Genomic DNA, 18468 nt, shown 5'->3' on the forward strand with positions numbered 1-18468 from the left:
CTAAGGGGGGGAGAGATGATTATTTCAAAATACTTTAATATTATCTACATTTAGTGGATTTATGCACTCACACTATTTAATTTTTTAAATATTAAATATGCTAAAATGTTGTCAGTAAGATTACTGAAACAGGAAGCAGCTCAGGGTAATGGTTAGGCTATGGCCTGGAGTCAAGAGGAAAGAAGCATAAGAAAGGAGAAAGGAGTTTGAAGACAATGTGGAGAAAGGAGTAAGGGTCAGAATATTGAAAGAGTTCACAGGATAAGAATTTCTGCAGGGACTAAATATGTAGTTTAATAGAGATAAGTTTATCTTGGTAAAGTTCGCACAAAGCTTGGAGTCCATTTGTAATAGGAGCCTCAGGGGAGATAAATTGGTGGGCAATGAAGAACTTAATGCTGTTAGTAACAAGACATTTTTCTTTTAGTAGATTTTTCAGTTAAAAGCTTACTGGTCTTAGTAAGAAAAGTTATGTTGATGATTGAGATAAGATAGGTATATATGCGTGTGTGTGTGTGTGTGTGTGTGTGTGTGTGTGTGTGTGTGTGTGTGTGTATGTGTGTGTGTTTGGGGTTTTACTAAATCAGGGTAGTATTACATTTTCTGCTTTAGGAAAGTATATGATATTTCACTTTTTAAGTGAAATTTTTCAAAATATTCTGGGAATCCTATTAGTAAGACCAATAAGAAATTTATGTACATTTTACCAAAAAACTTTGTATATTTTTAATGTTTAAACCTTATAGAAATTTAATACTAAGCTCTGTAAAGCTTGGGTTGATAATGATGACATACTTTAATGACTGATTAATCAATACAATAAATATTTCTCTCATCCTACTATTTGCACTGACATACTTTGGTATCATTATCATTTTCTAAGACACCTTCTTCCTAGAGGCTGTCTTCTCCTCCACAATTGGTCTGGTGTCCTTCCTTGTTGTTGTCATAGCTCTCTCTCCATATACTGTTTTCCTCATTCAAAATCATGGCAGAAATATTTTTTATCTCAACGTCAGAAATAATTGAACTTTTTTGAAGCTGATTTCTGTTTATATCATGGTCACAGGAATCATATAACCTTTGTATGCATAGCTTGAAAGCAAAGAGTCAAAGTTGTAACTTATTTAAATGAATGTAGGATTTCATGAAATTGATTTTAAACACTTTATAGTAAAATGATGAAGGCATTTTCTGGATTGGTTTGCACTGGCCATTTTTCCATGGATTTTGAAAAAATTTCTTATGTGATTGATGTCAACTGTCTAATGAAATTTAGAAAAAAATATAAATTTAAAAAACAGCCAAACTAGTGCTCATTTTTTAGGAAATCTTAAGAAAAAACATCTCACAATCTTTGAGTAACTCTCCCCAGGGAAAGAAAGGGCTAAACACAATAGATCTAGATCTGTCATTTGTTTCTATACCAGGGAACACACTGTCCAGGTAAAACTTGGCAAAAATCAGGTCACAAGTTTAAGTTCCTGCAAGTTTTAGTCAACTCCAAGTTTACACAGATGTTCCTCTCGTAGAAATAATAATAACATAATTTGCTTGAATTAACAACTGAGAATTTAAAAAGGATTTAAAACAGTTTTTAATACTCTTGTGCAAGATTTATTAACTGAAGAGGCCATCATCGTCATTTAATATTTTAAGAATTCAATTTTATTTATTTTTATCATTATTAATATAGGATTTAGAGCTTATTGACAATGTTACTTACTGCAATTACTAAGATAGCAGACAGAATACTAAAATCGGGTTGAAATGGGATCTCTAATATCAAACTTTATATAATTATAACATTCTGAAGAAGCAGAACTATTTAATTTAGAATCATTCTCTCTCTGTAGCTGCTGTTTCTTGAAGTAGTAGGGTGAAAAAACTATGTTTCTAGCTTTGAGGAAGGTTTAGTATCTTAGACTTTCTTTCTCCAACAAAGTAGACTATTTATGAACTCTAAGCTATTCTATTTCTAGGGATATTTTTCTGAGCCCTTATATTAATTTCCTGTGATTGCTAAAACAAATTATTACCAATTTGTTAACTTAAAGCAATAGAAATTTATTTTCTGACATTTTAGGAAGCCAGAAGATGAAAATCAGTTTCACTGGGTGCAGTTCAAGGTATCAGAAGGGCTTCTTTCTCTCCTGAGGTTCTAGGAAGAGTCCATTCCTTGCTTCTTCCAGGTTCTGGTGATTACCACCATTTCTGAGTTTCTGGCTACATTACAGCAAGCTCTGCCTCTGTGGTCACAGGGCCCTCTTCTCTTCTGTGTTCTTCTCCCTTCAGCTTCCTTCTTATGGGAATATGTACAGTTGTATTCAGGGCCAATCAGATAATCCAGGATAATCTGTCTATCTCAATACCCGCAATGTGATCATCATGTCTGCAAAGTCTTTGTTGCCATATAAGGTAATACAGGTTCCAGGGATTAGAACATAGATAACTTTTTAGAGTCATTGTTTAGTTTCCACATCCCTTAATCCAGGCATTTCCTTAGGAAAAATTCAATCCTCCAGGAAGATAATTTTTTTATGTGATTTTCTCAAAATTTTGAGACTATTTCTGTGATATCAGCAGATTCTTGAGTAACTTGGAAACTTTTTAAATAATTGTTTTCTTGGTCATTCTTTCAGCCATAATCTACTACTGTAGGAAAATTTTTTTTTTAGAAAGGAAAATAACTATTGCTTTTAAGAAGAGTTGGGTCTACCATTTATCTTTGGAGACAGAAAATATAATTAACTAACAACATAAAAATTAAAGACAGAGAAATATTGAATAGTATATGGGTAAGTAAGAACATGATTAAATTATTCTGCAGTATGAGATCAAAAGAAGGAATTGTCAATATATATTGAAAAGCAAAAAAACACAATACTAATTAGTGATGGTGGGTTTTGAAGTAGGACTGGATGGTTAGAATCTACATACAAAAGTGAGAAAAGATCATGGCAAATGGGTATAAGTAAAGGAAGGCTTTGGTTAAAAAACCTAACAAAACAACTTTTAAAATGTCTGATTAGGGTCAATAAAGTTGATGGAGTGGAAGTGAGCAATGGGAAATAAAATCACAAAGGTAGAAAGAGGTCAGAATGTGTAGAGCTTTCACTTGTATACAATGTTAATTTTATTCTATCAATTATCAGGAATTCTTTAACGTTTTTTGTTTGTACGTTTTTTCCAATTGCATGTACTATTTTGGAAGGAGTAATTACTTCATTATCTAATAAGGGTGGAATGTAGATGGGGGCAGATTGGAGCTATGGGGAAATAACATTAAAAACTGTGTACTAATTCACATCTGAGATGATCAAGGCCCAAATTTGGAAAGTAGATTTATTAACGGAAGAAAAGAAGCGATGAAAAGACTAGTAGGAAGAATCACAGGACTTAGTGTCTAGTTTAAAAAGAGCAGGCGTCAATGAAAGATGAGAGGAGTAAATGTAATAGATGAATAAATAGAGATATTAAAGAACAAAAAGACTTTGGGATGAAAGATGAGGTAATTATATACAGAGTTTGATGCCACAATTGATCATTGAAGTAAAAGTGTGCATTAGTCAGTTTAAAATAGCAGGTGGAAGCCCAGGAATTGGTAAGACTTCGGAGCTTTCTTATAGATAAATTCAAAGCAATTAATTTTCTAGAAAAATAAAATATGAAGAATCAAGAATTAAACACAGTAGCATGACAACAATAGACACACTGGCATGTACATCCAAAGGACTTTGATGACACCTGACTAATCTGATGATTGCAAAGTTAACTGGATTTATTTGGAAGGAAACTGTTTTAAGGACTCAAAAACAAAGAGATAGCTCATTATCCCTTAAAAAAAACTGAGCCAATGTAAAATGTTTAATTTATTTGGATATTTTTCCCTATGCTAGTCATATATTATTTAGAATGTTTATTACGGACCAGGCTAACCATGTTTTGTTGGCTAATTTATTCAAATTATCATTTGCAATGGTCTGAATGTTTGTGTCCCCCCAAAATTCATAGATTGAAATCTAAAAACCAGTGGGATAGTATTGAAAGGCGGGACCTTTGGAGATGATTAGGCCATGAAGGCTCTGCTCTGATTAATGGGATTAGTGACCTTATAAAAGAGACCCCAGAGAACTGGGTAGACTCTGCCACAATGTGAGAAAAGAAGGCTCTATCTATGAACCAAATCCTCATCAAGACAAACCCTCATCAGACACTGAATCGTCTTGTGCATTGATCTTGGACTTCTTAGCCTCCAGAACCGGTGAGCAATACATTTCTGTTGTTTTTAAGATACCCAGTTTATGGTGTTTTTGTTATAGCAGCCCACACAACTAAGACACTATTCCATCCCAAATATATTTTTATCTTCTGGTAGGAATACAAGGCCAGCAAAATACCAGAGAAGTTCTTCCAGCCAAGCATTAATGAGATTAAAATGCTCCTGGAATAATTCCTGTTTCTGTGGAAGCTGTGGTAATTCTGCTGACTTCCAGCTTGCATGTATCCAACTCATTTAAACATTTAATGAATGGTAGATATTCCTTCTTTCCTCATAGGCCATTTCATTTCACTTGCAAATTTACTTTGTGAAATCCCTGCTAAATTTTAATTCCCCTGTGCAAGCTCCTAAAAAGGGACCAGATTAGCATCAAAATGGTTTCTAAGTAATTATAGTACTTTAAAAATGCACACTTTAAAATGAATACATATCTGTTGAATGAATGTATTCATTACAATCTGTGAGTACATTAGAACACATTACTAAAATAATTAAGCTTTCTCTAGGAGAGGATCTGTAATGAAGAGACAAAGTATTTGTTTACTCTTGAAAATTTTAATACACCTGTCATAAGGTTAGATTGTTCTCAAGTAAAAATGATCACATTTTAGAGTAGGAGGAGACATTTGTATGAAAGTGTAGATAATGCCTAATGATCTCTTCTTTATCTTGGCAGAAAACAGGGTTTTAATAAATGGCTAGTACAAGCTTCCCTCAAGGTTTGTTACCTTGAAAAATGGCTCTGAATCACTTACTGAAATAAATTATACGAAATGTTTCCATGTGCTTTCTAGCTCTTTCCAAATGAATGGCTCCAGGGAGAAAAAGAGACATTATAAATGCATTTGCTAAAATGTGGTTATTTTTCCATCATTTTACATTTTTTGTCTTTATAAGGAAAAAGTACAAAGTGTATGAGGATTGCTTTTTTTATTTTAATAAAGACATGTTACAATTCAAAGGGAAACATTCATCACTGAATTTAAAAAATTTTTAAACTAACTTTTAATTTCAAAGAAAAATGATTATTTTATAAATATTATATTACTCTGATTTGTAACTGATTATAATTATAAGCATGTTTTATGCAATTTTCTTTTTCTTTACTCTTTCCTTTTATTTTTTTAAGGATGGGATTTCACTGTGTTGCTTAGACTGGACTCAAATTCCTGGACTCGAGAGATCCTCCTGTCCCAGCCTCCTCAGCAGCTGGGACCACAGGTGTGCATCACTGTGCCCAGCTATTTTATGTAAATTTTAAATAAAAATTAGTATCAATATCTGAGTAGATATAACATGTGCCCAATAAGACTGAGATCCAATTACCAGTTTTGATATTGTTTCCTTTAAAATGATACAAAAGTCATTTAAGAGCATCTCATTAAAAAAGAATGGTATATCCATACCAAAAAGAGAAAGCCTAAGGAAAACACTGGTTAGACTACATAAAGTATTTAAAAGTCTATATATTAAAATGAACTTCAAATAAAATATTAAAGTCAGAAAAATATTTGCAACACATTATATGACACAGGGTAATAATCTTATGTAATAAGTGTTTTTATAGATGACATGAGAAAAAAGAGTTCTCTCTCCCCTCAGTGGAAACATAAACAAAAATCTAATTAGGAAACTAACAATGCCAATTTTGAAAGGTTTAAGTGCCAGTTTTTTAAACACTTAAATGCATTAATAATGCTAGAAATATGGTTGAAACAAGGTAAAATGCTTCTTCCAAGCTAAATTGGCAAAAATTTAAAAATTATATGTAATGCACAGTCAGTGTTGGCTAGTGAAATTTAAAAATTGTATATAATACACAGTCAATGTTGGCTACTGTGTTTACAATCCTAGGGGAATATGATTGAGAATCCATCCAAATACAATGAAAATAATTTGATGTGGAATCAGACTTTGGTTCAAACTGTTTTTATAACCTCAGTTGTGAGACTAATCTCTGGGTCTCCATTAAACTCGTGAGGAAAATCAAGATAATAACACTATGGACTTCAAAGATCATTTTGTGAGAATCAGATAGAACAATGCATATTAAATGTTTATTATATTGTCTCTTTCTATTTTAGTTATTGGTCCTATTTAACTGATGAAACCTTTTTAAAAAGGGCAATTTGTCATTTTACATTAAAAGTTGTATAAAATTGCATGACTTTGATTTAGCAAATGTACTTCTAGACATACTTCTAATGAAGTAAATATACATGCTCACCAGATTTTAGCTACAAGGACATTGATGAGCTTGGTGTATAACAATGAAAATTTACAAATAATGTTGTGTTTTAAACAATAAGAGATTGATTAAATAAATTATAGTGTAACCACTAAAAACATGTGTTCTGTTTAGGTTAATAAGCTGCTGGTGAATAGTTAACTGAAGAGAGGCTAAATTACCTGGGTTTTGAATAATGAGCATATCTTAAGTATGTGAGTGGCGCAGAATGTAAACAGTGGCTCAACTAGAGAGAAGAGTATAAGAGAACTGCAGACATATGAAAATGCTGAAAACATTCGGGGAATAGGAAGTTATTAGACATATGTCCAGAGTACAAGAGACCATTGGGACAAGAAGATCAGGCTGGAAAGTTAGATAGAAATAAAATTATGAGGAGTTTTGTATATCATCCTAAAGAATTTGAACTTTATTCTTTAGACAGTGTAAAACTGCTGAGGATTTTTTGTTTTTGAGTTGGTGGTCTCACTGTGTCACCCAGGCTAGAGTGCAGTGGCACTATAATGGCTCACTACAGCTTCAACCTCTGACTCAGGCAATCCTTCCACCTCAGCCCCCTTGAGTACTGAAACTACAGATATGCACCACTGTACTTGGATTTTTTTTTTTTTTTTTTGAGATGAGTTATTACTGTGTTGCCTAGGCTGATCTCAAATTTCTGGGCTCAAGTGATCCTTCTGCCTCTGTCTCCCAAAGTATAAGGATTATGGTAGTGAACCACTGCTCCCAACCTTGCTGAAAATTTTAATCATATTTTATTTTATTTTATTTTTTTGCCATTCAATATCTGATATTTATTTCAACTTGATTTTTCAATAAATAAGCTTCCATATAAATTGTAGCTGTGAAGTTTTCAGTCTGAATACCCTAGTGTTTCTAATGGCATATATTTTGAAGAGAGGCCAGTCCACATTCTTTAAATTTGTAGTCTCTCCAATGCACAGTCTAGTGTCAAATAAAGTTTTTGCTTGGTAATGTCATTAGATATGTTTTATATTTGTACATTGAAAAGATCTGTGGTTTTAAGTAAAGATAATGATACTCTTTATATCTGTAAATTTCTCACCATGTCTCTATAGTTTATAACTTGATATATGATTTTCCAGTCATTACTGAAATTGAAAATTTATAGTATGAATTCTCTGATGTTGAGAAAACTTGGAATAACAGTGAAAAAGTTTACCCCATTCTGCCCATCTATAGAGAATCCCTAAATATAGATACTCATTTGTCAAACAAATATTGAATGAGAGCTAAAGGCTTTATCACATTCCTTTCAGTTATAGTTTCATCTCAGTATGAATTACTATATGTCCAGCAAGTTGTATATGGGAACAAAAGGCTTTGCCATATTCTTCACATAGGTAGAGTTTCTCTCCAGTATGGCTCTTCATTTGTATAGCAAATCCTTTATAAGAGCAAAAGGTTTTGCCATATTCTTTACATTTGTAGGGTTTCTCTTCAATATGGATGGTCATGTGTCCAGCAAATCTATAGTGAGAGTGAAGGCTTTGCCACAGTCTTCATATTTGTAGGGTTTCTCCCCAGTATGCACCTTGATATATCCAGCATGTTTTGAATGTGAGCAAAAGGCTTTGCCACATTCTTCACATATGTAGGGTTACTCCCCAGTATAGATGATCTTATGTCCAGCAAATCCTACATGAGAGTGAAAGGCCTTGCCACATTCTTCATATTTGTAGGGTTTCTCTCCAGTGTGGATACTCTGATGTTCAATAAGTCTTGAGTACTGAGTAAAGCCTTTGCCACATTCTGCACATTTGTAGGGTTTCTCTCCAGTATGAATGGTCTTATGTCCAGCCAAACCTCCTCGAGAGCAAAAGGCTTTTCTACACTCTGCACATATGTAGGGTTTCTCTCCAGTATGGATGGTCTTATGTCCAACCAAACCTCCTCGAGAGCGAAAGGCTTGTCCACATTCTGTACATATGTAGGGTTTCTCTCCAGTATGCATCATCATATGTCGAGCAAGTTCTGAATTAAAGTGAAGGGCTCTGCCACATTCTTCACATTTGTAGGATTTTTCTCCAGTATGGTATCTTTGATGTTGAATAAGATTCGAGTACTGATGAATGACTTTTCTGCTCTTGTTACATTTGTAATAGTTATTCGCAATTGAGCATACTATCTGCCCTTTATCATCATGCACACTTTCCCAAGATTTTTTAAAGCATAAGTTTTTAAGGCCAAATTTTCCATATTTTCCTACTGGAACATTTGTATGTGAGTTTTCTATGCTTTTCTCTGGCGAAAGTCCCACAGTGTAATGAGAAGTCACAGCAATAATATAGCTAGAAGGACACCAGTCAATTCAAAATTGAGAAGGCTTCATGTCAAAATGAAACATCTTTAATCTTTTGTTTTCTATGTTAACATATCACCAACTCTTCTCTGATAGCAGGAATCTGAAACTCATTCATGCAAAGCAGAAATTCCCAGAAAACATTCTACAAAGGAAGTACATAAAATCCTTAGTATGAAATAGGGATTGTATGTTGAATGTTTCCTCACCCAGAAAAACCAGGTTTCTGTGGTTCTCTAACATCACAGTCCTGTACAGTATTCGCTGAGAGCAGTCCAGGCATTCACACTCTTCTGGAGAGAATTCTATAGCCACATCCTTGAATGTCAACAGCCCCTGAGAAGCAACCATTTTTTTCTTTTGCTTCTACTTCTCTGGGATTTCTTCTCAGGCGAGATTATCTAATCAAGTCACACCGTCTCCTGGCTTCCCGGTGTCCCAGCTTCCTCCCTACAGACTCCCCAGACTTGCATTTCACAGGGCAAAAAGGGAAGAAGAAAAGACATGCGGCTGTCTCTGAGATGATCCAGCACTTCCGCAGCTAATCATATTTTAAGTGAATGCAAAATGAATGATGTAGCCATAGAAATAATAAAAATTTTTAGCCATATGGGTGAAAGAAGATATAGGTTAGAGCAAAGGCAGAGACCCTGGGATTGAAAGACAGGAGTCAGGGGACATTTTTGCATAGACACGTCATGTCAGACTTCAGAAGTGAAGTTTCTATGTTGGGCTTCAATTTTGGATGATTGTGTGAAAATGAAGAAAATGAGTCAGTTTGGAAACCTGTGAGTTGGACACGCCGGTAGACATTCACAATAATTAATTGGCAATAGATTCCAGCACTCAGGAGAGAGGTTAAGAAAGAAGATGTAAATCTGATTCATTAGCACTGTCAAGGACATGTAACTGCTTCAAGCAATCTATGTCATCTTTTTAGAAATATACAGAAGATAATCCCATAGCTTCTATACTTTTTAAGTTTTAAGTTCTTTTTCACTTGTAAAAATTAATATTCAGTAATAAAGTTTTTTGTATTCTTTTGAAGTGTTAAGATCGTCATGATCCTGCTTGCTAATGAAAAAAAAAATCTTTGCAAGAACAGATAAAGATGAAGTATCTAATTTTGTTATTATTCTTTGAGTTAGATGACTTTTACTTATAAGGTCTTATTTTATTTTATTTAGTCCAAGAACTACAGATATTTAGGGGTTTTTTGTTTGTTTTATTTTAGAGTTGCAGGGTACACGTGAGGATTTACCACACATGTAAGTCACATGCACGTGAAGTTTGGGATTCTAATGTGACCTCTGTCCCCCTGATAATGGACGTGGTACCCATTGTGTCACCATGTGCTCCCTCATCCTTCTTCCCTCACTCTGTTTCCTAGCAGTGAACAGTGTCTGCTGTTGACACCCTTATGCTAAGTGACCCGTGATCAGAGTCCGCTTAGAGTAGTGACAACATGCAGTTTTAGTTCTTTGTTTCTGTGACGGTTCACCTAGTATGATGATCTCCAGCTACATCCATGATGCTACAAAGGACATTATTTTGTTCTTCATTATGGCTGCATAATATTCCATTGTGTATCTATATGTACCATATTTTCTTTATCCAGTCCACTTTCAATGGGTATCTGAGTTAGTTCTACATTTTTGCTATTGTGAATAGTGCTGCAATGAATATACGTGTGCAGGTGTCTTTTTGCTAAAGCAATTTATGTTTCTCTGGGTATATTCCCAGAAGAGGGATTGCTGGATTGTACAGAAGCTAAATTTTTAGTTCTTTGAGAAAATGCCACACTGCTTTTCACAAAGGTTGAACTAGCTTACATTCTCACCAACAGTGTAGAAACATTCCTATTTATAAAGTTTTAAAAAGAGAACCTCAAAATAGTCATGCTGAATTTCATAATAATTCTCCACTTGTTAGTTTGTTCTTGTAGTATTCCTGCTACAAAATTTTTCATTGATTTTATTTTAGATTTTGCTGGATATTTGAGTGTTAAAAAAATATTCCCAAACTACTGAAAGTAAGTTTCTTCCTGATGTCTCTAAGACCTTAAACCTTCCCCCCACACAACCTATCAAAACTCCTGTGCAAGGAGAAATGGTTAAGATATAACTGGCAACAAACAAAAAGTACCTTCTTTTAGAATTGCAAGTGAGTTAAAAAAGAATGTTAACATTTGTTATGATTTTTGTCTAAAAGCAAGGCAGAGAGTTTTAAGTAATTTTATGGGTTGGAGGTTACTTATAAAAATTCAAAACAAAATAACCATAAAAATAAATGCTTCTTCCATGGTAATATAAAAGAATAACAATAGAAAAACAGAGAGGGTAACTCTGAGAATAAACTTCTAAAATCTGTTCATTAATAAAGTAAGCAAAACAAAAATTTACACGTCCCTAGTATTAGTTATCCTGACGTATTGAATTCCATCAATGTAGAATTCATAATAGCAAAGTTTTTGTAATGGTTAATTTTTTTCATAATATATATGTGTTTGAATAACAGGAGAGGCAGTTCATTGTTTTGAGCTCAAAGAGACCAAAGGAAGTGTTGTGCTTTTACTTTGTCTTTGGCATTAGGTACTGAATGAACTTTTTTTTTTTTTACTTTTAGAAAGAATTAAGAACATAAATAAAAATAATAAATAAAGGAAATAATTAATGGCATATATTCCGTGTGTAGTATGTGCCATAGTTAATGTTAGTTTTTTAATGAATTTTACTAGTCTTAAGAGAAAAAAATGAGTGGAATATTTTATTTCACTTAAGGATAATTAGTATCAAAACTCAGTAACATTAAGTAACCTGTCATAAGTTACTCAGTTAATCAGATATGAGTGAGGTTGCAAAACTATGTTCTTTTTTTGTCAACAGTTTAATTTTCTCCATTTTAATTTGTTTAATTATGAAGATAAAGCATACAGTCTATGCAGAAAAATGTGAAGTAAAAAGTTAAAATCCTTTTTCCAATTCTATCTTCTTTCCAGATTTATTCTAGATAGATTTATACACATTTCTAACAGACTATATAGTATTTAAAAATATATATGAATATTGTAGATACCGTATATTAAAAAGTTCATTTTGTTTCATAACTGAGATCACTGAAAGTCAGTTAAAATATGATTTTTTTTCTCTTTTGAATTTCAATGACAGTACACATAGACCTCTCTCAGTCATTTTGGTGATATATAGCACTCTAATACCATATGTACACCATGATTCATTTATTACCCTCTTGTTAAATATTTAGTTGTTTTCACTGTAACAAAAAATGACTCCAAAATCATTCTTGTCCATATGTATTTGTGCATATTATGAAGTATTTATGTAGAAGAAAAAAATCGTGGCTTTAATTTCTAGCTTGTCATTAAGTTGGTTATTAAGATATAGGAATCAACATAGGGGTAGGTTTTTTGCTTATAGTTTATTTGTTCACTTTATTAATACTTAAGACTGATGTCTTTATATACTTTTGATTACATGACAATGACAGCTAAGCATTTTTTGGCAATGTCTACAGAGATCTAAGATACAAATCCATTGTCCTGATCATACAGTTCTTCATCTATTTAACTGTCTTGTATTCATTAGTCACCTACCATATCCCAAGTTCTATCCTAGGTGCAGACAAGAGTAAGATACAACACTGCTGACAAGCAATTTATGGTAGAGTGGGATAACTTATTCCTGGGTATTTGAAAACTTGAGGATGAATAATGTAATTTTTAACATGGCACCTTAATGAATCTATGTGGATAATTTATTTGGGATACCTCTCTCCCTCATTTTAATCTGCATTAGAATCAGAATGACTTCATAAATAGTGTTTCTCTTTTTGAATTCTGTAAGAAGTCATCATGGAGCATATGGTAGTTTTTTTTTTTTTTCATAAGCTGCTGAAACAAATTATGGCAGACATTTCTAAATGTCCATCTAACATACATGATGAACTGTGAGGAGAAGTCATATGTGAGTATGAATTTCAACATTCAGTGTCTTTATGCACTAAGAGTGCCCAAGTAACACCATTCTGGCCAAAGAGACATAACTGAGGTATGTTGAGCCGTTAGAAAGGTTTTAGATTTTCCGGATAAAAGGGCAGACATGGCTATCGCAGTTCTTCTCTGCCCTTACATCCTCACATTTTCCTGCCTTGAATGTGGATATAATATCTGGAGTTTCAGCAGCTTTTTCCTGATTACCTCATGATAAAAGTTAATTCTAGGAACTAAAGAATAGAAAAATATAAAGCGTCTAGTTTCCTAATGGAATCACTAATAAATACATGTCAACAATTGACTACCTTCAAACTTCTTCTTTTTTTTTTTTTTTTTTTTGAGTTGGAGTCTCACTCTGTCATCCAGACTGGAGTGCAGTGGCCGCTTCCGGCCACCGCAGCCTCGGCCTGCTGGGCTCCAGCGATCCTTCTGCCTCAGCCTTCCGAGTAGCCGGAATTACAGGCATGCGCCACCACACCCAGCTGATTTTTTGATTTATTGTAGAGATGAGGTCTCACTGCCCAGGCGGGTCTCGAACCCACGGGCTCAGGCAATTCACTCACCTCAGCCTCCCAAAGGCGCGGGATTACAGGGTGAGCCACCGAGCCCGGCTCCAAACTTCTTCTTATGTGAAAAGATTAAACCTCCTTACATTTGGTTCTCTGATAGTCAACCATTTTGACATTTCCCACTCAGTTTATTAGGGCTCCGTTGGCTTTTGGCAGTAGAAGCCTTTTATAGTCCTCATGAGTCAATGTAACATAAGCTGGACCATTTCTGAATTCTTTGTCATTATCCTGCCTATGTTGTTTCTATCTAAGGTCATTTTTCCACGCTGTAATTTAACAATTTGGTTAAAACATTTTCTTGCTTTAATTGACAACCTGGAACACTAATTCTGATTTTTCATAATTAAGCTTTTATTTTTAAAGGGGGAAACTTTCTTTTAATGTTCTTGATTGAGTAGGATAGGTCCTGTTTGAAATATGGTACCAAAACTCAACAGAGCTCACTTTCTTCTTGTTGTACAGTAGCAGACTCAACATGCATTTCTGTATAGAATCTTGATACATTCAGCTGCATCACAAATATAACCATAATGTTGTGCTGGATAGAATCTTTTGCAACCTCAGTTCACTCTAACTCAAAAATACTACCACTAGATAAAGAACTCACTGTTGTGTTTTCCCTCAACTTCTATACACAACTTCTCTACATAGGAGCAGTTACCTGAAACTCTGTTTTGTAGATGCAGTTCCCAGGAGTTCCAAATTTTACCATTCAAAGTGTCTATGGCAGTAGGAGCACTGTAGCCTGAAACTCATAGCCAGACAGCCTCCACATGGGCCACCTTGCAAAGCAACTTTCTAATGCTTAAGGGGAGCACAAGAATTCATGGTATGCTCTGATAAGCCTCTGGAAATTAATTGGACTGTCACACACAAAAAAGCTGTCCTAGATTTTAGTCAGCCTTCAGCACTGACCCAAGCACTTTAAAATTTTATTACACCTCAAAACTCCTAACAAACATGATATACATAAAAATTTGCAAAAGAAATGTGGAATAGCCACTATTGGGAAAATACCAGAGTTTTTGAGGATTTATTTTATATTTTCAGCTAATAACAGAATAAAACATGGTTATCATTTGCTTATACATAATACAATTAGATAAGTTTAAAATACTTGGATATTCTCATTAACTGTAGGCATGTTGAAGGTGTTTCCTTTTTACGTAGTTTTGCAATGCTCTTTTAAGGTACTTGGGACAATAGCCAAATTAGTTCTTGATTTGAACGACCACTTATTTACTAAACTAAAAGTTTACTGTCATTAGCATGTGAGCCATGGTCTATAATGGTAGTTTTAAAAACAATATTTTTCATCTAAAATGTGAAGTTAATAAAAAAAAAGGAAAGTTTACCTGATTTCCTCCCATACCGTGACAGTTGAATATACCCACTTTTTCATTTTCCTTGCGGCCCATGTTGTCTAAACATTGATTGGTTTCAACATTTCTTATCTAAATGAAACACACACAAAGAGGGAGGGTAAAATATAAATCAGAGTTATTTAAGTCACTCAATATTCCTGATGTTATTAAATTGTATATTATTAACTAAATAATACAAATTTGTAAAAAAAAATCTCCAAAAAGAACACAAGGCTTTAAATATTTTCTCTTTTTCTATGTTTATTCTTACACCTATGTAAGCTTCTAAACTACTAAAGCTTTTGAACAACATTAACACTGACATTAGCATCTAATCAAGAGGCACTGCTTGTTTAAAGCATATAATTGAAGAAGAAGAAAACAAATACATATTATGAACTAGCACTTTTTCCCCAAACCTTTAACAATTAGGACAGTTTTCACATTACACTCAGATAACCACAGTCTATTCTTTAAACTCCTATAGTACTGTATGCAAGGGAAAAATAATGAAATATTCAAATTTAGGTTTTTTTAGATTGCTTCGTTGCTAGATGCTCCATTCCATGCATTAATAAAGATTACTTGTATTGCTTATTTCTGTAACTAAAATGTATTCATTCATTTTATTTCATTCCTAATGTCACACTTATTCAGAAGTGCCTGACCCTAAGAAAAGCTATTACAGGCTAAATGGTGATTTCACATTATACATTCCTCAAAAGCAAGATTAAATTGCAAACTTCAGACATAAGTTCTTGGTTTATATTCAAACTCTGCATTAGTCCCATAATTAACATAAAGTTAATATATGTTTGAGCCAAGTGTAGTTGCAAAACCATGTATTGATTTTAGAGATGCTAAAATGACAAATGAAGCAATCAAGCACAAATAAATATAAAAAAGAGAAAAACTCTTATAATAAATGGAATATTTCAGATTTTTCCTTATTTTCAATCCTAAGTATGTCTTTATACTTTTCTGTCCTGTCTCTGAAAAGTTTGTATCTCTGACCCATATTAGGACATTTATATGTTACATTCAGAAAATTCTTGGATATATCTACTAGTTATTTTTTGTGTACATGTTTATTCTCATTGGCAAATGAATAAGACCAGAAACTTATTTTATAGACATACAAAAATATAGAAGATTGATTAGGTTTATACAATTCACTTTTTCTTCAGAGAAGAACCTCTTGTTCAAATACTGGTACCTGGAGCTAGAGAAAGTGTTATGATTTGCATTAAGTCCTCTATCAGCAACTGAGAATAGGGATCAGAATTCATACTTGGTAAGGGTTGAAAAGAGCTAGGCAGAGTGGTCAAGCTTTATTTCCGCTGGACTGAGATTTAGAGCAGAGTTATAGATGCTTTTATCAAAAAAATCTTAACAAAAACGCATTAGAAAGGACAGAACAAACACTGAATATTACAGGGAAATGATATTGACTGCTAGAAGCAAAACCCATTCTGGTACATATAGGGCTGAAATTTATTTTTATTTATCTGATTAGGTTGATCTAGGAGGAAACTGAACCTATTGGCAAAAGAGTTTTTCAGGACCTGTGGATGAACAGGATCGAGCAATGTAACAACTGATAAAAGATGCAATACATAAGTCTGTGTATGTTGCACATTGCTAATTTACTTTCTAAATAGACAAAATTACATAACACATAAAATGAATTTTAAATCTCTTACATCAGATTTTTCCTAACTTTTTATAGAAGGCAGACTTCTTGAAAAACAAAAAAATTATACACTATTACTGGTATTTATCATCCTAAAAAAGTATAAAACTATGTAATTCCGTAATACCTAGAGGAATATCTCACAAAAGATTAATTCATCTTTAAATGTAAGCTATGCAATTTGATTAAAAAAATTTCTGCTAAGTTCATGGTAGTCGAATAAATATTAGTTAACAATTACAAGGGTTATAGACTGAATTATTTGTGAGGTTTTGCTTCTTAGCTGAACAACGGAAAACTCAAAGTCATATTCAGCCCAGTACATAATCTGACTGTGGCATTTTAAAGGAACATTTGGTAGATGCATTTCATCCTACCCTTTGGTAAATTAAGGACAAAATTTAAGAATGTCTCCAAAATATTTTGCCCTCAGTAACAACCTATTATTACTCCATTTTATATAATAGGTACATTTTACTGTTTGGTCTTTAATGTTTCTTATGAATTCATTCATTTAATCAAGAATTATCAGAAAAAAGTATCCCTCATGCCAAGCACTATTTGAGGTGTTGAGGAAACAGAAGTAAATAAAATAAACATAGTCCCTTCCTTCATGGAGCTTACATTTCAGAAGGGAAGAAAGCAATAAACAAATAGGTTTATAATATGTCAGCAGATCAAGAAATCCTATAAATAAATATAAAGCACAGTAAGGATATATAAAGTGATGAAGGGGAACTATTTTAGAAAGGGGGCTGAAAAACGTCATTCTGAGGAAAGATACTTGAAAAGACAGCTTAAAGAAGAGGGAGTGGCCATATTTACATCTATGGAGGAACACATTAGGCAGAGTGACAGTAAGTGGATGCTCCTTGTAGCTGGACAATAATAATGAGTGAAATAGGCCATTGCTTTGCTAAACTCTGGTGTGTTCACGTGACTTTCCCACCACTACGTTTCTAAGCTTTGGCCCCCTCCCTTATCTTGGGGAGGTGAATATCTCTAATTTACTTTCTAAATAGACGATATTTTCCAATCTTAAAAAAAAAAATGAGTGAAATAACAGGCTAGAATTGTGGCCAGAATTGTGGTGAGCACGGGGCCAGGTTAGAGAGGTATCCAAGACTAAGTAGTATAAGGAATCATAAGTTTTTGAGCATTAGCATGGCACAATAGTTTGAGTGGCTTATTCTGGCTGCTGTGTGGAGAAAAGACTAGAAACAGGGAAACAAGGAAGGAGCCTACTGCCATCTTGCCAGGAAGGAAAGATGGTTGCTTAAGATAAAAGAATAACAACGGGGATGGAGAGGTCAAATCTGGGATATATTTTTAAGGAAGAGCCAGTAGGCCTTTCAGTTGAATTGGATATAAGCTATGACAGAATACAGACATAAAGAATCATACCAATGTTTAGAACTAAGGAAATGGACAAATGCTACTTATTTACTGGGAACAATATTCTGATTTCTTATATATTGATAAGTATATCTTATATATCAATAACTGTATCAAGTATAAAGTGACCTTTAGATTTGAAAATCAGTTTGGTAGTTCTGAAATCCTTGACTCACAAAATATTCCCTTGAGTATCTTTAAAATGTTACTCCATTTACTTCCAGAATAAAGGGTTGCTTTTGAAAAGTCTAACGGTAATTTATTTTCTCCATTTAATTCTTACAAATATTTATTTACCCAAAAGGTAAACTGACTTTTTTTTCTTTTCTTTAAAGTCTGATAGATTTGACACAATATATCTTCATATTGCTCCAAATGGATCACTCTTCCAGGTATACTATGTTCCTTTTCAACATATAGTTTCAATTTTATTTTCAGGAACATTTCCTGAAATTATAGTTACTAATGTTCATTTTGTTTCACTGCTTTGATTTTTCTCTTTAGGAAATCCTATTATTTTTGGTCTTGTTGCTTATATGTCTATATATGTTACTTTCTTTTTTTTTTTTTTGAGTTGGAGTC

General features: G+C 33.4%; 1 protein-coding gene across 1 annotated transcript in view; it reads right to left on the reverse strand.

The window, feature by feature from the left end:
* Nucleotides 1-18468, reverse strand: part of LOC103250504 (polypeptide N-acetylgalactosaminyltransferase 13-like) — a gene marked incomplete at its 3' end in the record, with an annotated part of 50901 nt that overhangs the window by 23425 nt on the left and 9008 nt on the right. The window contains exon 2 of the mRNA XM_008049100.1: nt 14790-14888. Coding sequence (XP_008047291.1) covers nt 14790-14852 — 63 coding nt within the window. The remainder of the gene's footprint in view (nt 1-14789; nt 14889-18468) is intronic.

The sequence above is a fragment of the Carlito syrichta genome, unplaced genomic scaffold (assembly GCF_000164805.1).
Source record: "Carlito syrichta isolate Samal-C Ts95f unplaced genomic scaffold, Tarsius_syrichta-2.0.1 Scaffold130525, whole genome shotgun sequence".
Classification (NCBI taxonomy): domain Eukaryota; kingdom Metazoa; phylum Chordata; class Mammalia; order Primates; family Tarsiidae; genus Carlito; species Carlito syrichta.